Source organism: Triplophysa rosa, linkage group LG9, assembly GCF_024868665.1.
Source record: "Triplophysa rosa linkage group LG9, Trosa_1v2, whole genome shotgun sequence".
Classification (NCBI taxonomy): Eukaryota; Metazoa; Chordata; class Actinopteri; order Cypriniformes; family Nemacheilidae; genus Triplophysa; species Triplophysa rosa.
The window spans coordinates 9818981-9844110 of NC_079898.1; the positions used below are offsets into that span (position 1 = coordinate 9818981).

At 38.9% G+C, this 25130-nt stretch overlaps 1 protein-coding gene across 2 annotated transcripts in view; it reads left to right on the forward strand.

The window, feature by feature from the left end:
* Positions 1-25130, forward strand: part of kcnma1a (potassium large conductance calcium-activated channel, subfamily M, alpha member 1a) — a 176474-nt gene that overhangs the window by 109165 nt on the left and 42179 nt on the right. For both annotated transcript variants that reach the window (XM_057342163.1, XM_057342161.1), the window contains exons 6-14: positions 7016-7091; positions 10507-10582; positions 10965-11135; positions 13272-13363; positions 21859-21969; positions 22392-22497; positions 22681-22763; positions 23722-23791; positions 24424-24579. In XM_057342163.1, the coding sequence (XP_057198146.1) occupies positions 7016-7091; positions 10507-10582; positions 10965-11135; positions 13272-13363; positions 21859-21969; positions 22392-22497; positions 22681-22763; positions 23722-23791; positions 24424-24579 (941 nt within the window). The remainder of the gene's footprint in view (positions 1-7015; positions 7092-10506; positions 10583-10964; positions 11136-13271; positions 13364-21858; positions 21970-22391; positions 22498-22680; positions 22764-23721; positions 23792-24423; positions 24580-25130) is intronic.

The following is a 25130-nucleotide window of genomic DNA, read 5'->3' on the forward strand; positions in this document are numbered from 1 at the left end:
GATATCCGGGGGCGGAGTCCGGCATGCAAATTTCATTCGCCAATTTCATTGGCCTTTTCTAAACTAGTCAGAAGTTGATAGGTTCTCAAGAGCGAACCCCATCTGTCTGCTCGACACAACGTCTCGTTCCCTCCATCAGGGAACTGAGGTTACATCCGTAACCAAGACGTTTTCTTCCATAACCCCTCCAACTCATTATTGCGGTGAATCATTTAATATTATATCATATAGTCAGGCAAATGGATATTTAATGGACAATGCTTTTCTTGATGCAAGCAGATTTTCTGATTTAAACAGCCATTTAATTTACCATAATAAAACAAATCTTTGATGTCATTTGTTTAAAACACATAAACATCTGTTGCCCTCTAGTGGTCTAAGCACACTAACATTTTTCATATCTAGTTTTAGTCTGTTAAATAATGACTTTGACCATAAACTGTTCAGAAAAGATAATAATAATATAAAAAAGTGATAAGTGACTCAGACTCTCAGACCTGATGAAAGATTGTGAAATATCAAACATCTGCAGCAACATCAGCATTTCTTCAACACTGAATTCAGAGAACTCTGAGAGACACACACACAATATCGCACACAAGTGTTATGACATTAGCATGGCTGTGACATGTCAGCCAAGGAAATCAATAACTTTGCTATAGTAAAGTATGATATTTTGACGGTTACTGTGGTAGATAGATTAACACTTAGACCAGTGCTGTACACATACTGTAAATCCACATTCTGTGCATTGTTGTTTTTAAAACGTTTTGTTTTCAGCTGCCAAATGTGCTCTTAGGTTCTACACCCCTGGTCCCAATCTTCTCTAAAACCATAATTACATCAGCGTCATCCAAGTATACCTTCCTCTCACTGACAACTGGACATCGATTAATACAGTGGAGAAAGTGCTATTCATTTGAGCGGGTATACAGAGAGCCATTTATGGGAAATAGAAATTAATCTCCCCGATGAAGTGCAGGCAGAGTACTTTCAAACACAAGAGGGTTGAATATGGATTTACACAACAAGCTGCCTTCCACCAATCAATTACCAACAGTATCTGACTCTGAAATAGAGTTTGTCCTCTTCAAAATAATCTCTCAGTCTGCAAAAAGACTGCTTTAATTAATATGTAAGGAGGTTTTTTTTGTTTTTATTGGAGCGTTTGGCTGCAAACTGGGTCCACTATTGTTATTCTGGAAATGTAATGGATTGTGTGTAATCCAGTATAATCGGCTATTAGAAACCATTTTAGATAGGTTTGTATTGTTGTGGTTGAAATATATATTTTAAATATTTCTATTGCAGGGATGATGTACTGAGCCCTGGGACTTTTTCAGTGTTTTGGTGGCTAGTAAGTCAGTTGGCAATCGCCAAATTTATATACAAAGTTTATATATATAGACGAAATAAATCTCCCAGTCCTGAATATGTTGATACATTTGTCTATAACACATATATAGAAGGTGCCATAGCTTTTTTAATCCAGTCAGTTTCCGAGTGCCATCTAGTGGTTTGATACAGTATTGCACCAGATGGCTGAATGGCCTGTCCTCACCACAGGAAACCCCTCAGTCAAATAAGTCACATAACCAGAGAGAAAAAATCACTTAAGGAATCTAATTTGTTTTAAGCCTCTTTCATATGTACAGCCCATTCTCACGTGGCTGGCCTCGATACGTCTAGTGCGTTCTGGCAGATTCAAGCCCAGAGTAATCCAGACATTACTTTATCCCCGTTTACACATGGTCAGTACTCCCTGATTGAGAAAAAGAGCCAGTGGTTTGTGGCTGTGACACACGTGACATGCCGTTGCTCTGTGAGTTTAGCGATGTGAATGAAGTGCAGTAGTGTCAGTGGTGACTATCTCTGAATGAGCATCTATTCATTCTACACATGTGCTGGTTAAAGGGATACTTCACCCAAAAATGAAAATTCTGTCATCGTTTACTCACCTTTGAGTTGTTCCAAATCTGTATAAATTTCTTTCTTTCTGATGATCACAGAGAAAGATATTTGGAAGAATGCTTATAACCAGACAGATTTTGCACCCCATTGACTCCCATAGTAAGAAAAATTACTTCTGTTGAACACAAAAGACGACATTTTAAAGAATGTAGGACAGCAAACAGTTCTGGGGCACTTTTGACTACCATTGTTTTTTCTCCTACTATGGTAGTCAATGGGTGTTGAGATCTGTTTGGTTACAAGCATTCTTCCAAATATCTTTCTCTGTGTTCATCAGAACAAATAAATTTATACAGATTTGGAACCACTCGAAGGTGAGAAAATGATGACAGATTTTTCATTTTTGGGTGAAGTATCACTTTAAGCCTGCTTCAATGCACAACAACAGTCGCTCTGATCCTGTTGCTGCTGCTGTGCTAGAAAGACAACGTCATGTTCAGCATAGGTTCAATGGAAATGACTGATGCATATATAAATAGGGAGACAGAACTGGATGTATCATTGCATTTTCACGTTTATTAATGCCTGCATTTTAAGGATGAATGGGCAATGTAATTAAATAATGTATCTTGATTTATCACATTGGAATTTTTGTATATCTAGATTTTTATATATTTACAATAAAACTTAAATTGTATTTGTTCATTTTAATCCAGCTATTGTAGCAAAGTACGTTTTCAAGCCAGAACTAAACTAAACATAATACATTTTCAAATGAATCTAAAATAATAAAAAAGTAAAATTTGCCATAACATGTTTCTTTCATACTTTATCATTGAATGAACACTATTTAATTACATTAAATATATATTTTTTATTTACATCACCTGAATCCAGTCATTGCCTTCTCTGTAAAGATATATGCAATGCTCATTTAAAATATAGCCAAAATGAGGTATCTCAGACTAATGTTGGAACAGGATTAAGATCTTTGATTCCTAAAATGCTGTCTAGGTAGGCAGCTGTGTAGTTTTTGGAAACATTTAGGCCTATGTTTACTGTTTCTCTCGAAGCAGAGATGCCTGCTTAAACCTTGTGTGGTGTTCAGGTCTGTGAGACCCATCTCTGTCACGGTCCTGCCTTCTTGCTTATGAATTTCTAGTCGTGTGGCAGGATCGGGACAGAGTCCTTAGGTTATATGTGAGAAGGCCATGAGATGTTTATGTTTTTGACATCTCATGTGTTTTCTCGTGTCTCGTCATTAGCCCCGCCCCTCTCATTTCATGTATTGCTTTCCTTCCGTGTCTAATGTTTCCCACCTGCCCTCGTTCGTTATCCCTCGTTTGTCTTCCCCTGTAAATGCCTTCATGTTTCATTGTCTTGTGCTTTTGGATTGCATTCTGTTTGATGTGTACGTGTACCCTGTTCATGTTCTCATGTTGTTGCCCGAATGCCTGTTTCTTGTCCTGTCCTGGAACTGTGAGTTTTGTGTTTTTTGCCTTAGTTACCCTGCCGTGTTTTTTTGACATTTTGTCGTGTTAAGTTTTAGTTTTTTGCCCTGCTGTTTTTGCCCCCTCGTGGGAAGTTTTCAGTTTCCCTTTTGCTATATCTTAGTTACCCTGTCTGTCCCCCATTGTGGGTGTTTTTTGTTCTTTGTTTTGATTAAACTGGTTAACCCCTTCACTGCCGTTGCCTGCGCTTGGGTTCTTCTCCGTGTCTCCTTGACACATCTCAATGTTTAATACAAATTATGTAATAAATGTGTTTTTAAGCTTCATACGTTTTTCACGTAGATTTTCTCAAAAATAAATAAATAAATAAAACACCCTTTCATGTGATTTAACAGAGGTAAATTATAAATACTTCCCATTATTCGCTGCTGTCTTTCTGAAATATCTCCATTTGCCATAAATCAATATTGTTAGTCACCCTTTTTGTTTGTCACTGGGTTTTACAAATATCTAACCAATAAAAAGTATTAAAAAGTGCTTGTCAACTTTAATGAAGTACAGTGTTTTCATGAAAAACAGAGAATTTGGACATCCGAGGAATCAGAATGACAGTGACGATATGCTTTCTATTTTGCTTGTATTTGGGAGAAATTAACAAAGCATGAACACTACAAGGGATAGATACACAGTTTAGATGCATCACTGAGATCAGAAAAACAGCATGAAACTATCAGTAAAAACCAAAGTATACTGAATCTCAGCATCATACTAAACGAGCTTAACAACAGGATTACAGTGCAGAAGATATAAAAAGGTTTTCAACTTTATGGTATTTCATTTCTAATCACTGACTCTGTGATTAATTCAGGATTATTGTTTTTGCTTTTTCAATTTAGACCGATCTAAATCGCTAGACAGGTTCTGTGCACGCCAAAGCCCATCACCTCAATAAAACAGAGAGCGGGTCAAAGGAAAGCTCTGTGCGTGGGAGTTTAATATCAAAAGATGAGATCAAATACGTCAGAGGCTGCAGGCAGATGGAAAGGTTATACGATGACGGGTGTCACTGTCTAGGCTTTTAGAGTTGTTAGCATTGTTAAACACAGATTCTGTGGCATTACTCCAGTGTGCCGTATGAGGAGGTTGTCTCAACTTTTCGACTTTTTTGATATTGGGTATACTTTTTTCAGAGCACACGCACATCTTTGATCACAGGACAGACTCTGGGAATCGTAGAATCATGATCTCCAGTAAGCTCCTAGTGTTTCGAGGCCCTCGTGGGGCCCTGGTCACCGAACTGGTTGAGGAGAGCCAGAACCGAAGACGCAAAAAGTCTTGTGGTGACCTGTTTCCAAACGGCTATCGTGTGAGGTTAAGCACATGTCAGCCAGGAGATGGCAGAGAGAAGAACCAGAACTCTTTCTCTTCTTGCCTTCGTGTGCTGTCTAACTGGTGTAAGTGATCGTTTCTGAGGAGTTGTTGTTTTTTAGATGATGTTTGCAGGAAGCTTGTGGCGTTGGGTTTTGCTTTCTGGCTGTGTGTGCAAAGGGTCTGGTAAGGATTTGAAGTGCTTCTGTTTCCTGTTGCTGAAAATAACTCTCATCCCAGTCTTACTGTGAAAATGATCTGTGCACAGAGACGGTGTAAATCTGCCAGGACTCAAAGAACTTTTTTGAATCATTTGTGTGAGAATGCAGCGTGAGCAAAGCTGAGAAGACGAGGTGTGTGTGTTTGAGTAGATTTTGTTTTGACGCTCATAGCAGGACAGAAATTGGTGTTTATATAAGGAGCTTGCTGAAGCAGGTGATCTTTTTCTCTAATCTGCTTCCTGATGCGCTCATTTCAGCACCTATTTCTCACACGTACACAAGTGAGAGAGTTCCACAGCTGTTCCTGTTCTTCTCCAAGCTCCAAAAAATGCACTTAACAACTGTTTTGTTTTGCATTGTGACATTGTTTTCAGGACCAATCACATTTCGTATCACATAATGCACATGTAATGTTCCTAGAGATGCTGTGCTTTAAAGGTTAAATATATTTTTTAATAACATACTTTTCTGTTTTGCTTTTGAGAAATGTCTTATTAGATATTGAAGGTGTCTGCCATCATGGCTTAATCTTGTCTGGCAACCATGAAGTGTTTTTGAATGGAACAATTTCAGACTATTCTTACTAGCAATGCAGTATATAGATTATAAACCGTACGCAGGTATTTGCCAGAATGTGCTTTATAAAATAAGCGCATCAACAAATTTCCTTTTGATCCACTAAAGACAAGGTGACGTGTTTACATTTCAAAACTTTTACTAAGAGTTTAACACAATTTAAATTTTTTTGCAAAAAAAGCCTTAGAAATTCTCATTAACCAAAACTGTTAATGCCATATGATGTTTTGCTAAAAAAGCAAAGCCATGATACCCAAGCACGTTTTTATTAATCATACATAAAAAGACATTAATATAGTATATTTGAATAGAAAATTATACATGTAAAATATTTTGAATGCAGAAAAGTAACTGTATTGGTAATGAGAATGGAAAAAAGTTGTGTACACAGCCTGACAAGAGAATATTAATCTTTTTGAAATGTAAAGTAATCTGTTAACCTTTTAAAAGGTACTTGTAGATGTGTTTCTTGACATAAAATCAAACGTAATGTAAATATATTTGTGTGTTTTTAAACAATCTTTATAAAATGCATCAGAATATCAGTCAGGGACACTTTTTCTTATTTTTCTTTATACAATAATCATAATGTCATTCAAGAACATCTAGAACATTCAATTGTTTTTTTCCAGAATATTTAAATTTTACTCTGTTTAAACTACAACAAATAATGCACTCTGCGTAAAAAATCTGAATGCGTTACGCTAATAAGAATTTCAGCCTAAAAGGCAATAAAATACATAAACACTTCATTCCTTTGTTAAAATTAGGGTTTGTGCAAGGTAGAAAACACAATTATGTTTATTATTAGCATTTTTTTGTTACCGAATTATGTTTTATTATTCAAATCTTTACTTGCATGATGTTTCATGAGAATGACCCAAGAAGTGAATCAAAAACTTTGACTGTGTCGTAAATTGAAGCCTATTGGCTATTGAAATGTAAAAGAGAAGCCTTGTGGTACAGCTTCCTGTTTTAAAGGGACACTTCACCCAAAAATGAAACGCACCTTCGAGTGGTTCCAAATCTGTGTACATTTCTTTGTTCTGATGAACACAGAGAAAGATATTTGGAAGAATGCTTATAACCAGACAGATTTTGCCCCCCATTGACTCCCATAACAGGAAAAATACATTGGTAGTCAAAAGTGCGAACAAAAAAAATGTATAAAGCAAGTTTTCCTATGAGAGTGTGTGGGGGGGGGGGAGATCTGTCTGGTTATAAGCATTCTTCCAAATATCTTTCTCTGTGTGCGTCAGAACAAAGACTTTTATACATATTTGGAACAACTCGAAGGTGAGTAAATGATGACATAACTTTCATTTTTGGGTAAAGTGTCCCAATAGGATGAAAAATAACATGATATTCTATGCATGTAGCAGACTATTTGCTGGTATTTCATCCAAACATACCAAACTGTTTTACACTATATACTATGCTATAAACTCGTCTTCATTCTCAAATTCTCGCTTTTCTCTTCTCTTACAGGTCTGAGGTTTCTAAGAGCGTTGAGATTGATACAGTTCTCAGAAATTTTACAGTTTTTGAATATCTTAAAAACAAGGTAAGGCCGACACCATTATTGTGCACCTCTCACACCCTCAATAACTCCACGATGACATCAACACACACAGTCTCTACAGCTCCTTAGCGTCTCTGGTGTCCTTACCATCAGTGCAGCTCTGAAGCTTCGAGCCAGACGTCTGCAGGGCTTATAGTTGAGCAGAATGTTTTCGGTTATTCCCCCACTGTGTGTGCATTTAGTGTGCTGTAGGTAAGAGAACAGGGCCGCTGTCCAGCCTGATGAATGCGGGTGTGTGATGCAGACAGGTTCTTGATTGATTCCTCTTCCAGCAGCCGTCGCACATATGAAAGATCAGCGCATCCTCAGTGGTATTTTTTAAATATGTCAGGATAAGGAAGAAAAGGCAAAACGCAGTCAGAACTTTATGCTGGAATCATTTATTTGTTTCATCCAATCATATTTCAGTTGAGAGAAATTGCTTAGATATATCACAGAAATGACACAACCGTCTACAGAATGTCACATTTCCACCACCATATTTGGCTCACATTGACCACAAAGAATTATTATGGTGTGTTCAGGCTGACAGCGATTTGGCAGCGACAACGTGACCATAAGTCATTTATTTTCAGAGACAGTTGGCTATTTGAGGCACTGCTAGAGCAAGCAGTTAAAGAGTTACATTTTATGCAAATACGACACAATGGGCCTCATTCATGAAACATTTGTAAATTCCGAGTAATTTGCGCATAAAAGAGACCTTCCCGAAAACTTTCCTCTGGATTCACAAATACTTCGTAAACTTTAGACTTGATTGTAAAATTTGAGTATGTTAGTGAATTCCAATCACTCGTAAACAGGGCATGCATGCACACTCATTCACAATAAGCATAATCCCCACCTATGAATTACAGCTACGCAAATTCCGTATCTAGGAATGCTGGAATCCTCTGGACTTCATTCTCTGGTTAGGCTACATTATATTGCATAAAGGCATAAGATACTAATAGGCTATATGCTTACCAATAAATTAATCAATTAAACAGTTTCCACCAAAGAGTTTTTAGCCAGCTAAAATAATAATATCTGCTGCTCTTCTGAAAACAACCAGCTGGTGGCGCCAGAGAACGCTTTAGAGGCACTGCACGTTATTCCGGAGATGCGTTAGTTGCTGTGATTTAGATTATCCACAACAGTTAGCCTACTTGTTACTGATATCTTATTTAGAAGAATATGACTTCATATGAAAATGCAGTAACAATATTAACTTCTCCATTGTTGTGTATGATGGTTGGTCAATGTAGTGTTTGTTTCCCGCCTCTTCTCCACTGTGATTGGACGGCTGTGTGAAAAAGGACAGTGACGAGCTCTGTGTTTTACCCAAAGTTAAAAAGTAAAAAATGATAAGACAGAGCAAAAGAACTCGTGAAATATCAATACACACAGTGCATCAAAATGCAGTGTCATCAGTTTGTCTAAGGGTGCGTTTACACTTGGCATTAACATGCGATCTCGGTGATCCGAACAAGCAGATCGGATCTTCAGACAATCAGGACACAGCGCGTTTACACTTGTCAACAAGTGGCTTCCACATCTGGATAATGTGATCGGATCTCTATAGTTTCCCGCCCATTATTTTAATAAGCTTGCAATTTAAAAATAGCCCCGGTTCGGGGAGATTTCACACAACACGTATAACGGGGAGGATGAGCATGTTACACATTTGATACGCAGCCATGTTGAACTCGAGGCAGCGGTGGGAAGTAAACCATGGTTAAAACGATTAATGATCTTATATGTGAAAGTATAAGCAGAGGACGTTTGTAAAATGACAAACAACAGCTTTTGTACATGAGCTGTGGTGGGTTTCACTCGCGCGCGCACACACACAGACTCTATGGCGTTTTTAAACACATCATTTGTTTATTCATGTCACAGACACATAAAATAATCACATAAGTAGGCCTAGTTACTATGATCAAAAGCGAGCACTTACATCGTTCTCGTGTATTTGGGTTGGTTCGGCTGAAAGTGACAGCGCGTCGTTTGTTTGGTCTGCGACCTAAATAGCGTGTTTACTGACATCAGCTATTAGCAACACTATACAATCTTGTTTCTGTGTGTAAATGATATACGGTTTATTCAGAGCTCCGTTTCAAGCTGCCGTCTGCGGCTTAATCTGTTTTCGGGGACGGTATTTTCGAGTCAGATCCGTGGGCGTGGCTTGTAGGTTTTGACTAAATCTTTGGTGTTTCAAGTCTTACGAAACCTTTACCCTAACCCACACCCTAACCCTAACCTTACTCTGACCATCTAAACTACCTATGATTGTTAAAATGGATGAAAAAACACGCTTGGGTGATGACGTCAGACTCAAAAAAAGATGAAAAAACACGTTTGGGTGATGCCGTCAGACTCGAAACACCAAGGATTTAGTGAGAGCCGTACGAGACACAAGCGGCAGCAGCCCTCGGGGAACCGGAGAGTTGATTACGCGCGTATAGGCTACAGTAAACACACAAACGTATGTTAGAAACAAGCTGGTATAGTGTTGCCATTCGTGTCTGTGACATGAAAATAAACAAATGATGCGTTTTAAGCTGGCGCTTTGTGTGCGAGTCAACGCCATTCATGGCAGTCACAAATACAGCGATGATACAGCTGAAGTGGTCAAGTAAAACATCTCGTGTGATTTGACATAAATCCTCTGTAGGTTAAAGTATCCATGATAATTTCGTGGGAAAACGAACGACTGTGCAAGAGTAAACTTTCCTCTGTATTTGTCAGCTGCTCCGCAGTCTGAAAGGATTCGGACAGAAGAGAGAATAATGATAGCGGGCGGGGTTTTCTGTGAAATTGTACCGGTAAATGTAGATAAGATGTCTGGATTGCGTTTACATTACACTGAGATCCGATCACAATGCGTCCTCGACTACCTCTGGATCAGGACACGCTGATCGGATGACATTCCGATCAGAAGCGCGTTTACACTTGTCTTTTCAATGTGTATGTGGACAACATCCAGATACAGGTAGCATGTTAATGCCAAGTGTAAACGCACCCTAAAAGAATGCAGAACGTTACGTGCGGTTTTACGTATTATTTACACGTGGTATGGAGCAGGTGTACATTTTTCTTTCGTACCAACTAACAATTTAGAAAATACGAACATTTTCATGAATCTTAAAATTTACGTTGGAATGACTTTACGAACGATTTACACACAAATTTGTTCTGCTCATTCGTTTCATGAATGAGACCCAATGTCAGGGTCCCAGTGTCGTTTGATTTGTTGGCTGATAACTTGTGTATTCACTCCCAACGAGCAGCGCTGTGTCAAGACGTGGCCAAACTGGCCTCTCGTGTGTGTGTTGGGCTCAATAGATGACTGATCTGTACGTCAGTGTGATGCGTTTCACTTTGGGAGGTGTGATGTAACTCTCGTCTCTCACAGTAATTCCATCAAGCTGGTGAACCTGTGTTCCATCTTCATAAGCACATGGCTCACTGCTGCAGGATTCATTCATCTGGTGAGTGAAAAAACACACACACGCCCCTCTCTTCCCATGCCCATGGAGAAACTGAGTAAGAACGGAGAGCACGTGCAGATCTGTGGGAGAGTCAAATTCTCTTAAGTGGCCGTGACGTCTGTTCCTGTGTCCAGTATGTGGTTTGTGTCATAGTTCATCGAAAGATTCAGTATTTTTGGTTTTTCCTTTTGCGTGTTTTTATCAGGATGTGCCAGAGGACATCTGTGCCACTAGATGGCAGCAGAGACTCTGATCGCCACTAAATCCTCAGTTTGGTTCTTCTCGCAATTCATCTTTGTGATATCGTATATGGACGGTAGATGGCTGTAAGAGACCGCGTTTGGATCCAACAGTAATTCATTTCACGCTCTCCCTCCTACAGGTGGAAAACTCAGGGGATCCATGGGAAAACTTCCAAAATTCTCAACCGCTCTCATATTGGGAATGTGTGTACTTATTAATGGTCACTATGTCCACTGTGGGATATGGAGACGTCTATGCAAGAACCACTCTCGGACGCCTTTTCATGGTCTTCTTCATTCTCGGTGGTCTGGTAAAATCGCTTCTCTTCTTGTTGGCACCCTCCCCTGCACCCCTACCATTCATGCACTTCATTACAACTGCCATCTATATCAATTAAGCCCCCCTTTGATATGTCTTTCATTACCTTGACTTCATATTGGGCTAAATTTAAATGTTTTACCATGATGACCAATGTCTCTGTAATGTCTGTAGAGATCCATCACCCTGCTTTAAATTCTACATGCTGAAGACATCCTTATTCACTGTCCCTTATGAGGCTACGCGTTGTATTTAAATGAGGATGAAAGTGTGATGATGTATTTTGACGATAATGTTGTTGCTATTCTCTTAAAACAGTTTTGCGGTTTCAGGAGATCCCATCCTTCTGTTTCCCTCCCCAAATTCCAACAAACACAGTGGCAGGCTGATGGCCCATAGTCCTGCTTGAGCGTCACCATGGCAACGCCAGCCAGAAACGTTCTGATATGCATGCATTACTCTCGTATCATAAGCTACTCTGGTTATAGAGACTAATGTTTGAGTTTTTGGTGGAAAGCCATAGGAATAGGAAGTGGTTGAATTGAAGTTTGGACATTTAACAGGTTGAGCCTAAACTTTTAAAGAGGGTTTCAAAGTGACAACATAAACAAACGTTACTGCACATGCGCGCCTTCGTGGAGTGCCCTTAACTTCCTGTACACATTCACAAACAATAGAGCGCCTGCAGATTATTTCTGATAACAAGCAAAAGAAACCGAGAAGAGCATTACTTGGCTAAACTCGTCTCTCCAGTATTTTGAATTTAGTCTGCGATACCAAACTCAACCGCTAGATGTCAATGCACCATACGGTTTATTTAAATGTAACAAAACTACAGGACCCATTCCAAAAAATTGTTTATTTAATAAAATGAACATGCACAAAATTCAACAAATCTTTTATTTAATACAATTATTATACAAAAAAATAATATAAATTAATATGAACATAAATAGAATAAAATATAAATAGTTCTATTATTAGACACTAGCCAAACGTCCGATGAAACATTCTGTAAATCAAATGATTTTTAGACATTATTTGACAGAATCATTTAGTAAATCAGAATCATTCACATAACAGTAAAATCACCGTAACACATGGTCTGATCTTCATTTTTTACTGAAATAGATTTTATAACATATCTTTGAGTGACAACTCAGGCAAATTCTTTTGAAGTTATGACTGAAATGAAAATCAAACTTTCTAAACTCCATGTATCACCCCGTACTAGGGTTTAGTTAATACACAGACTCAAGAGATGATGGTATAAATCACGTACAGAGATGATCTCTTATGAAGTTTATGCAGCTGTAATTCATGACAGATGCATTCCATTTCTATCATAGGACAGAAAGAGCTCCAGCCTCCCAGGAGTTGCCATAGCAATGTGTTATTTCTTTGTTTTGAGGACGACTGGAAATAATCACGGCTCTGCAGTCTGTTTTATATCAGGTGTTCAATTAATGACTTCAGTATGGAAAGGTTGTAAACCGTCACGTCTGATCATTCAGATGTCATAATTCATCCAGGCCCTCGAGAACAACAGCTCAGAGCTCTGAAGGACAACCTGAAGACGAAGTGTCCGGCTAATACGGCGCAGAGATAAAACAGCACATCGTCGAGGCTGCAATCTTGCAAAACACATCCAACTCATTGAAATCGCACAAATGAGTCTTAATGTGCTTTGCAGCTGTGGGCGATCACGCTAGGCTATTCAAATCAACTTGCCACTGCTTTAGTGTTTGTTGGACAAAACATGGCATGTAGGGTTTTTCTTCTTTCTCTTCCTGTTTTACTAGACCTTTTTTACTGTCCGTGATGGACCGATCGCACTACAAGTGTTTTCATTTTCAACCAGTAACTTTTAAACTGGTGTAGTTTTGAACTATTTCCCCATTCTATTTCCCCATAATTTAAATCATATTGTGAGATGGGGAGCTTTAATAAACTTCATAAAAAAACGAACTAAAGATTTGTGTTTTTCCACGAATCACATGTCCCTCTCATCAATTTCCGCTCCTCGGATGTTGGGGGAAAACGTCAGGTGGATAAGCACGTGCCCCCTCTGACGGGTCTCTCCGCTCTCGTTTTTAGTTTCTGCTTCTGTCTTCTATCTTCTCCTTAGGCCATGTTTGCCAGCTACGTCCCTGAAATCATAGAGTTAATAGGAAACCGCAAGAAATATGGTGGTTCCTATAGTGCGGTTAATGGCAGAAAGTAAGTATTCCAGGTGCCTCTGTGGCCTCGGTCACAGCAGAACCCCTCTTTGCATGCACTTTTCTGTTTCTGTTTCATGCATGTAGGCCATGTTTGCTCGCTACGTGCCAGAAATTGCTGCTCTCATCCTTAATCGGAAGAAATACGGAGGGAGTTATAACTCGACCCGAGGCAGAAAGTAAGTCAAAATCCAGACCCAGGTGTGGTTGTGTGACGCATATGATTCTTCCTCTACTCAGCTAGAGAAGGGCTTGGTTCAGACAAGAAATGATAGAGGACAAATGAGTGTCACACTGTGACTGGAGACCTTGGCCATTGAAGCCACATGTCTATGCCTTGCGCTCTGTGTCCGTGGCTTATTTTCTGTAACACCTGCTGCCTTCTAATTTCATTACAGTGTCTTCATGACTACAGTTTGTTTTTCATCTGTTATGTGCTGCTTTAGAATCAAAGAGTCTCATTCACTAACAATTACATATGAGTGTTTATACTCCTGTTTGCTGAAAAGGGTGCCGTGCAAACTTTAAGGTCATTGTAATTAACCGGTAGGTTGTAGTGATGGGAACAACAAAGCCTTGAAGACACTTTGGTTGAAAGCATCTTTCTAAATGCATCAATGTAAAATAACCTAATAATAATCATAATAATCATAATGTCATTATTATTATTAGTGTTATTAATAATAATAATAATTGATGATGATGATGATGACAATGATGATGATGATAACAATAATTTTATCGTTATTAATAATACTGGATAATTATAATAATAATAATAAAATGAATGGTCACAGATGTAATATTTTCTTTGTGAAATTTATTGCCCAAATTTGTGAATGAGACCCAAAGGTTTTCTTTTATATTCGCTAGAACCCCTAATATATAAAGTAAACACAATGAAATGTACAATGTCCTCTAAACGATAGTCATGGAATCACTATTTCTTGCTTTCAATGACTGATGTCTGTGGTGCTCAAAACAAGAAAAACACCACAGTATCGCAACAGCTTCAGTACTGTTTAGTTTCATCATTGTCATGTGCGAATTTCTTTTCTGTTTTTTACGTCGAGTTCTTTTGTTCACGCCTGATCCATCATCTCTTGCATGTGACTGGAGGTCCGCTGGCACGTTTGCCGGTTCTGCATGCATGCTGCAGTGAGAGAAGCCTGTCTGGCTGTGTGTCACTGCTGGCCCATCACTTCATCATCTCTGTATGACATGACTCTGGCCCTGATCTTCAGTCAGTATACTAACACACCCTGAATGCCTGGTTGCCTCAGCTCTCGCACTGGAGCTGCTCCATTGCAATTGGCTTGCTTTTGTGCCCCGCTTGGTACTTTGACCATGTCCCGTTTTCTTTTGTTTTTGAAGAAAGTGACCCCCGAATGTGGATATTATAAACCCCCAACCCGTTTCTGGCTCAAACACGGCCCTGTCCTCAGCGCAGCGATTCTCCCGAACGCTCCGTTTTAAGTTCCTTCTATCGCTCTTCCTTTCTCTCTCTTTCTTTCCCAAACTATTTCGCAGCGTGAGACAGGCGCACGGTCACGTCCGGCTTTCATCATCTGTGTTTGAGGGCAAATACTAAGCCGGGAGAAAGACATTAGGAGCCCCATTGTTTGATGCTGTTTTGCTGTCAGTGAAACAAGATTGATGAAATGTTATGTTTGGCCTCAGCCCCACGTTTGGATTCGCAGTCTGGTGTTGAGAGAAGGCCTTGTCAAAAGAGCTGAGCCTCTTTCTTTCTCTCACTTTCCTGCTCTCAAGCTACATGCATCTGGATGCAATTACAGTAGACTCCAGCTCTCTGGCCGAGCAGAAAGACAGGAACCAGGCTTTGCATTATTGTTTAAATATGCAAGGCACTGTGTGATTATGAACGGACACATCACGACACAGAGAAAGAAACGTGTCAGGATATTTATTTCCGCTGTCAGCACGTTTCTGACGATCTCAGGCTGGTGTGCAACTCATAAACTCACAAAAAGCTCAAGTTTATTTCCCATGGACTCCATAAATGTTTATGGAGAAGCAATGAAGGATGTGTAAATGTAATATAAAATATAGAAATATTCAGTAATGAAGTCAGACTTCCCTTACAAAAAAAAGAGTTTACTTCAAGTTCATTATATTAAGCCAATTTAAGTCAAGTTCAGGTATATTTTTAGGAATACTTTTTTTAAGTAAGTGTAATAATCTTAATGTACTATTACTATGCTTGTTGGTTTACTATTTCAATACTTCTTGGGTCTAAATTGGCCCACTTTAAAGTTTATAAAAGTATCCTTTGAAGTATACTTTAGGTGTAACAGTAGTAGGGTTTGAGTAAACAGCTAGTTTAACTGTACATTAACTGTACTGCAAGGTTAACTTATAGGTATACTATAATATACCTTTACTAGTTCTGTACAGTACTTGCATTTTCAATACTTACAGTTCAATAACACATTGTTAGTTTATAAAAAGTGTAGGTGAAGTGTACTCTCAGTGAACTATTAGCTTAGTAGTTTTCATACTCTAAGTACACTTGTAAGTTTTCTTTGGCGTATAGTTTGCTATTTGTAATGTATGTATATATTATTTTGTTACTATATAAACTTGGACATGTAAGACACAACTACAAATCAAGTATACTTGGAATATACTTTATTATACTTTCAATAATATCTCCATCAAAAGATTGTGTAGTATAGGCTGAATATACTTGTCAGATATTATTTTGGAAGTATAGTTAAGTATAGTAAGCCAAGTACTGTATAATTAGTGAGTATAGTAAGTATTATATTAAGTATATTTCTAAGAAAGAACATAAAGTGAATAGAAAGAAGTATGCTTTTAGCACACTTCAACTTTTTTGTAAGGGGTAGTTGGACCATTTCAGTAGAAACCTTTTGAAATCCTTTGACTAGAGATGCATTTGAAATCCACTTAAAATATCTGTGCAGTCCTCATGAGCAATCTTTCTGTAATGAAAAACCCAGTTATAGCTGTTGCCGTACACAAAGGTCGACCGAGTTCGGCCTAGCAATAGTTTAAAGTGTAACCTCTGCTATTAAAACCATGCTGCGGCCAAGACAGTGACGGCTGTTGATGCGAGCGTGTGTGCAGCGTAGCGTTTAACTATCAAAACGAGAACGCAGATCAAGCCGGATCTATGACTTTAATATAGAGCAGCGTTGGAACGGGCCGAGGTCTCTGTGGTTTCCATTAGCTCTGCTGTAACCGAAGGAGCACGATGAGAAAATGACATAAACCCTGATTGAACTCTGAGCTCATGCATCTCCTCTGAGCTCCTCTCCAGAATCCACGCCACAGCAAGAACACGGGGCCGGCCGCGCCCACAGACCAGGCCTCTCTTGGCATGGCCGCGCGTGGCGTGAGAGTTAAGAAGGTGAAATGGCTGGTATGGCTCTCATAACACATTAAAACAAGTGTGATCAATAGAGTTGGAGTCATGCGGTTGCCTGATTCTGGTTAGGTGTGTATGGGGAACGATCCGTGCGTAGCTGACAGTGTGATGTATGGGCTGTGATATTGGACAGCATAATGCAGTGAAGAGTGTCCTGATGGTGGATGCTGAAATATAGGGTCTTATATTAATGGATAAGTCACTTATATGGAATTCATCTGCAGGGATATCGTGATTGACAATGTGTGCCACGTAAATCATTTTTTATGTGGAGACACTGGCAAACAGGGGAAAAATTAAAATCTGAAATGCACAAAATCTCAAGCATACAGTTAAAATATAACTGTGGTACTGTATATATTGATTATAGTAAATAAACAAAATATATATAAAGAAAAGAATAATACACAATGTGTCACAGTAATAAAATATCATATTTTTTTGTTTTTAATTATCAAATGATATTATTTTCATTGTAAATTATATCGTCACATCACCCCCCTATAATATTCAGATTAATGTCAGCCAATATGGATTTTCTGTTGATTATGTGGTCGTATTGAGTTATACTCCGCCTGCATACTGCATATGTTGGGCATTTACGGTCAGTTATGACATAATGGAGTTGTTTTGAATGATCGCAGTGTTTTTGGAGGTGTTACTAACTAAAATGTTGCCAGATTACATTCATCATTGTTCCCTGCATCAAGTGGTTTATTCTAATGATGATGGAGCCCCGGCTCTATGTGGACTACACATGTGGTCCATCTTTAGCTCTGTTCTCCTTTGTTTTCAAGTGAAAGACAAGCATGCACTCCTTTCATCAGGTTCGCCCGAGTGCTATTGTTTAAACACAGCTTTCCTAAAACCCGTCTGCGGCGACTTTAGAAACGAACCGGGGGACTGGGGGTCTTTGAATATGATTGAGCAGTTAAAGGATTAGAGCAGTATCAATGGTTTCGCTGCTGAGGCTGATGTTCGAGCTTGCTTTTTTAATTTTTCTTTGGTTCTGATTTCTATATTTGGGTGCTTTAGTTTGTTTCTTTTTCATTTGGCATGTTTCTCAGTGCATGCGTTTGCTTGCTGAGTTTGTGCACATTATTTTTATTTCACCTTATTGTGCGTAACATTGTGTCGGAACCCAAGTGTTCTCTTCACTGTGTGTTCACAGTATAGTGGTGTGTGTATGCATTTTAAGTTGGTTTTAGACATCTTAAGTTTGTAGTATTTATATTGTTTAAGTTGGTTTAAGTTATGAAAAATGTTTCATCTTAAATGTAAAATGATCAGTGTTTCTTTATATTATAATTCGTAGTGTTTTTATTATAAATAATATTCGATTTGACATATTTTTTTATCAATGACATAGCCTATAAATATAAGTCCTAAAGAATGAGCTATAGCAGGGGTTTTCAAACTGAGGTCTGGGGTAAGATAAAGCAAAAATTCTAAAAAGTCTACTAAACATTACTACATATGTTTGTATTATTATAGTGAGTTTTTTCCACACTTTTTTATACACTGTGAACGTTGCTACAGTACAAACACACTTGAACTGAAAATGTCTGTTCAGGGTTATATACATCCAACAAGTGTAGCCAGCTGTTGAGGTTTGGAAACAATATGTTGTCCTTAAAATATTACACTTACTATTTATGTAACAAAGTTTCAATATTTCTTTACACATAAAAATGATAGATGGATATGTATTTTAGAAAGAGGGTCCGTCTTAAAAGCTCCATCTTATTTGGGGGTCCCTGGCATCATAAAGTTTTAAAACCTCTGATCTATACAACCATTTTTAAAACAAAAGATAGAAAAGGACAAATGGATCATGCCGAAATGTTCTTTTTCCTCTCCGTGCTACTGTCAGTCTTAACTCAAGCACAGAAAAAGCGATGAAGGTTTTGGCAGCCTGTAATGACATCACTCTTACCCAAAACTCTTAAATGGTTTCGTATCTTGTATTGTTTGCATTGGCAGTACCGTAAACCTCCTCTCAGTGGTGAAACACGATCAGTAGCACAATCACGCACCACTGATAACTCATCCAAACACGGAGACGAGATGTCTGACATGAGCCAGTCACAGAGTGTTTGTGTCTCTGCCAGGGACTCTTTACTGCTGTTACACAGTAAAATGAGTCCGAGCATTGTCACACAAACCCTCAGATTTAGCTAAAGCTCTTAAGTGGGCATTTTTGGAAAGAGGAAAACAAGAATAATGTGTCTCTCATCAAGCTGCCCCTTTGCCAGACGCTGTTGGCTTTACACCAAGCCATCAACTCGAGTCTTCTCATCCCAGGACGATCAAGCATGCGATTACTTCCACCCGTTAAATACAAGAGGCAGGATCTGTGAAGATCATTATGTCTGATAGCATCCAGACACAGCAGCAATAAAGCTTCCGGCGAACAGAGATAGGCCTGACGTTTGTTGTGGATCTGGGCACAAACAACACCTGAGAGTGTACGTTCCCCCAGTTACAATTAAGATCAACAAGCGTGTGTTCTTTGACCAGTCATCCGCTAATGGAAGAGAGGTTGTTTGGACAGATTTAGATTGATGATCGTGCATGGTTAAAGCTCTTGAGGCTTTGACCGCAGCAGTATTGGAGTAATTCAGCATGGGAAGTGAAGCAATCCACAAAGCCCATGGCAACAGATCAACTCTTTAACCTCCTGTTGCACGAAATTCTGCTTGACAAATAAAGCATTGTTATTGTTCTGCTACAGCGTTAGAAGTAGCAATTATGTTGTTAGAATTGTAATGATGGGCCATAATCTTGTGTGTAAGTCAGACACATGTAAAACTTCTGAGACATTTGTGCTGCGTCCCAATTTGCATACTATCCGTCATCAATAGTATTCAAAAATAGAATTAGTATGTCCCAAATCATAGTATGCTGAAATGAGTATTCCCGGATGGTCTACTGTTTCCGGTGAAAATTTGAAGTGTGAATCCATGGACACTTAACGGCTGATAATACCCACAACTCACCGCAAGAGGGTGGGGTTTAGTGACGCTACACTGCATTAATACAATTAAATAAAGTAAACATTACATACAAAATAATAAATGCTGAAATACTTAAATGCAAGAAAGAGCTGTATTTTGATGTTCGTGACAGTTAAGGATCACAGTGTCGTCTAAGCAACAACGGCCACTTCCGTTTTGCGTTAGTATGTCCCAGTGCGTGCATACAGTTGCTACGCACTAGGGGTTGAACGACCTCAGATTTTTTGAAGTCGACTATTATGTGATAAAAGTCGCGTCGATGTCGACTAGTCGATGACGTCATTAATAAATAAAATAAGAGCGAGGGAATGAATGTTTTGCAATGGGATTTAATGGGTGTGGGCAGTAAGACACTCGTGTGGGCGTGCGGGCTGCGGCAGAATGGCGGAACTCCCGCAAAATAGCCTCTAAAAATATTATCCAAAAGCAAATGAACTGTTGTTCATCTATTGCACACGAGCAACAACAACTAACTAAAATAAAACTCTATTAAAGCGCGAGGTCCTAGTAAAAGAGCAGCAGGTGGATCTCTACAGCAGCCTAACGTTACTTCAGAGTTGAAGCATGTGTACAGACCAAACTTCCCTTGCATTTACAACAAGTCAACTGAAAGGGTCATGTGCACTAATAGATGAAACAGCAGAAAAATATGTCGAGGTTGTTTGTGACGGCCTATGAATTTAGAACAACGTCAATATATTTATTAGCCCTAATGCAGCAGACGCTTTATCATAGCGGACTTACAAACGCAGCACCTCAGTGACACAGCGGCCAATATGAGAAACATTTTTATTTATTCAGTTTCTTTCATGTTTTATTAAATGGGGAACAGTTACAAAAATAGCCTATAATATATAATAGTAGAAGCACAGCGCACTGAAATCTATGTAACGTTAGGCTTTACCTGCGAGCTTTTGCAGCTTCAGATCAAATCGTGAATGTTGCGGACGAAAACAGGACACATTGTTAATGTAATATTATTTCCCGACCCGCACCCGAACCGCAAATGACACATGAATAATTATTCCACCCATTACATGAAATATTAGCGACAGGTACCCTGGCGGGTACCCGCGGGTGCCTGCCCGCGTGTAGGACTCTGCTTACAGTAACCAATAAAAACTATTAAAAAGTACTTGTCAACTTTGACGACACCGTATTTAATCATTAAAAAAGTACAGTGCTTTTTCCATTTCCTGAAAAACAGTGAATTTGGACATCTAAGGTATCAGAAGGACAGCGACAATATGTAAAATGTTACAGTTTAGCATGATAATCCAGAGCTGATGTCATCTGAAATACTCGCAGGATAGCCATCATCACTCCACAGGTGCATCATTTGATGTCTTCATAAGAGGCGATAATAAAAAAAATGAATCATGTTTTACCTGAGCACTATTAGTAAGCTGTTAAAAATCAGTTGCTTATGAGGTTTTAGCAATGGAGCCCGCTAGGTTTTGGAAAACAGCTCTAAAGTATGAAACTAGACATTAGTATGTAGAGAAAAATGAGCCCCGCAAGGCCGTGACCTTTGGCACACTCCAGTCGAGCTCTGAAACAGAATGTTTGTTCCATCTGATGTATACCAAGTTTTTGTTTCAGTGCCTGCCAGGACGAAAGAGAAGTGGAGGTTAGAGTTTACCGCGGCCACAGATTTAAAAACAATTCAAAAGCTTTTGACAGATGTACTGATGGATGTCATTTTGTATCGAGGAACATGTCAACAAGCGTCTTAGCTCAGGGGCGGTTTGGCTGCAGAGACATGGCTTATTAAGAACATTTGACAATCCAATGTTAAAATGCAAGATTACATTTTGTTTGTCTTGAAAAGTTCAAAGCTTTTCATGTAGTGTTTTAAGGCTGTTTTACAATATGTTTATAAATATGAGGTAAAGCAACAGTATGCTTTTATGACGGAAAAGGGCAGCGATGGTTTTAAAGCCACAACGTTTAATGTTTTCAAGACGTTTTCTTTTCGGTGTTATGACTTGATGCTCTTCTTTAGTGTATGCCAGACTTTAGTTGTGTTTTATGTTGCACTCTTCAGCTGAATTTTCCCCCTTACAGGCACATTGTGGTTTGTGGTCACATCACGCTCGAAAGTGTTTCCAACTTCCTTAAAGACTTCCTACACAAGGACAGGGATGATGTCAATGTAGAAATTGTTTTTCTTCATAAGTAAGTACAATTCCCTTTGGAATACATTTAATGACTTTCATTCCCCACTAAGTATAATGGCTGTGCGTTATTAGGCAAAACATGTACCAGCTTTAGTTGTTTCAGTGTCGGAGCTCTACCAATAGGCTGTTTTTGATGTTTGTTTGTTAATGGGGAACTGTACATTTCTGCATCACCAGTGGCACCAGATTGATGAACCGCATGGATTGTTTGAGTGGCCTTCATATATCTGCCTGATAGAACAACACGGCTCAGGGGTTGGCAGCGTTTTCTGCTTGTCTGAAGAATAGGGGGAGTGTTTGGAAACATTGCTGTATTTCTGTCTGGTGCAATTACTGGTGCAGAAATGAAAAACGTTCACTGTGAATCTTGTTTGTCAGCGTTTAATGCACTTTTATTTCTGCCTCTTGTTTGAATTCTAGTATTTCCCCTAATCTTGAGCTGGAAGCCTTGTTCAAACGTCACTTCACTCAGGTGGAATTCTATCAAGGATCGGTACTCAACCCACATGATCTGGCTAGAGTCAAGGTAACATCTACACATAAAACTGACGTTTAATCCCAGTTTCTTATGACACTTTAACACATCTATACAGGTAACAGACAACTGGATTTATTTGTGCATTCCAGGTGCAGAATTGTCGAAATAATACACATAACACAGCATGCTTTTACGCTTTTTTAAAAAGGTTTTTCTTCCCCACTTTGACAGATCGAGTCAGCAGATGCCTGCTTGATTCTTGCAAACAAATACTGTGCAGACCCTGACGCTGAAGATGCCTCCAATATCATGAGGTCAGTTATGTGTGCATGCATGAAACACATTTGCGTTATGTTTTCACATTATACGCACACTAGAACAAGTCCTCTAGTGAAACAGATGATGTGTTTCACTCTCCTGTGAAAGGAAGGCGTGAATGAGATACTGAGCATCTCAGGTCAACTCAATACTCACTCACATTCACACGTTATATCTGGACACAGACGAAAAGACCCAGATGGAATTTCAGCTAATATTGTCCTGGAAGAGTGTGTGAAGTGAAGGCAAACATATTTGATTTCTTTTTGAGCCACAGTATAGCACCTCTGTTCGGAAAGTGAAATATTAATTTCAGGCTCCGAGTGCTCTTTTGAACCCTCCTCTCAACAACTCATGTGTTATAAAGCAGCATAGTATGAAGATTAATTCTACACATTTATTACGAGACCAGAGAGAACGTTATACTGGATTTCACGAGGAATGCATTCCACCACTTATCACTTCTTTATATCGCTTTCTTCCCTATAGAAATGATAGGTTAATTCATTTTTATTCATAAAGCAGATGGTTGCTTTAAAACTTAAAGTGAGTTACAGTATTTTGGAGGTTAAGCAAAAGTCCAAGTCATGGACCGTATTTACTTGTATATTATAAAGTGCACAATATACTCCCTAGGTCTTATTGTGCACAATTCATCAGAGTTTGTTGTTTCAATAGAAAGATTTAAAGCTTGCTCCACCTCCACCTTTTTGCTAATGTGATTTAAAGTGTATTAGGAAAATCCAAGTGCCCAAATAGCTATTTAGGTGTTAATTTTAAGCTGCTATCTTAAATCATTTCATTGAATTCCAGTTAACATTTTATGAAAATAAAATATGAAAGTTGCAGCAATAACAAATAACAATTTTAAGAAGGCTTGCAAAGCTGTTATGCACTGTAGATTTTCAGTGGCCTGTAAATAAAATGTTCTGTACATGTGTTTGTTTTTTACAGAGTCATATCTATCAAGAACTACCACCCGAAGATCAGAATTATCACTCAGATGTTGCAGTACCACAACAAAGTAAGAAAAGCTTGCCATAAAAAAAGAGCTTAAATTGAATTTGAAAAAATAGATACTGTATGATATACAAATAACCTTTAAATATGGGCCCAAATGTGCAATGTGGCAGTGACAAGCTATTTGATTCTGCTCTCTCCATGTCTACAAAAATATTCAAGTTCTCCGAAATGAAATGCACATCACGACAACTGTATTTTTTTCTTCAAAGTTTATCTCTATTTAAAGCGACATACATGTGGCTTTGTATTTGTCACTAAGGGCTGTAAGCAGAAGATAGATGTTGCCCTTAATAACTTGATGGATGTGTTTTGTTCATGGGACAGTTCACTCAAGACTCAAGCCGTTAAATATCAACTGCTGGATCAGACTGCCTTACTACACATAAATTCTGCTCTAGCAATGAATTCTTAAATAGCCACATGCTGCTGTTATATGATTTGCATGACATGTTATGCGATCAAACAAGATATATTCAAAATAAGAAATATCTATGTACAGTATGTCATAATGAAAAACTCATTTTTGAAATCTTAGTAAATGAAAACGGAATCTTGTTTTTCATTAATACGCATGTTAGACATCCCAGCAGGGGTCGAGTTTAACCCCCCTCGTGCTGTCCCGTGTATCCGCAGGCCCATCTGCTAAACATTCCCAGCTGGAACTGGAAGGAGGGCGATGATGCGATCTGCCTTGCCGAGCTTAAGGCGGGCTTCATTGCCCAGAGCTGCCTGGCACAGGGCCTGTCCACCATGCTCGCCAACCTCTTCTCCATGAGATCATACATTAAGGTACCGTCAGCCCCGTCCTGCGGCTTTGATCAAATCCGTACAGCACAATCAGCCCCCCGAGCCTTTCCCCCTTCAGCTCAATCACCAGGGCCATTATGCTATTGAGTAAATCATCTTCTGAGGCCGCCGGTCTCATTCGGGACTTACTCTGGAGAGCAGCACAGTTGCCATTATGAGGTAGTTTATATGAGTCAACGGCATGGTGGAAGTGTGGATGTAAATTTGTGTTTTTTCCTCATGCAAAATTTACTGTCCTCCTGCGTGCTGATGGAGCGGGGAAATGCGAACCATGTGTCTGTTTGATAGTCAATGAACGGCATCCCAGAGACATTTTTATTTATCGTTCAAATGAACCAGACTGCTTAAAAGTCATACATGAGAAAACACCAGATTAAACCGTCTGAGGCCATAAAGGCAGTCAGGGCTGCAGGAAGATGTCGGGTTATTATCAGGTGGTTCAGATTTGGATGGACTTGTTTGGGAAAGAAGAAGAAGAGAGATCAAGAGGGAGAGGTCAGACTGAAATATTTCACAGAGATTGTAAAACTTAT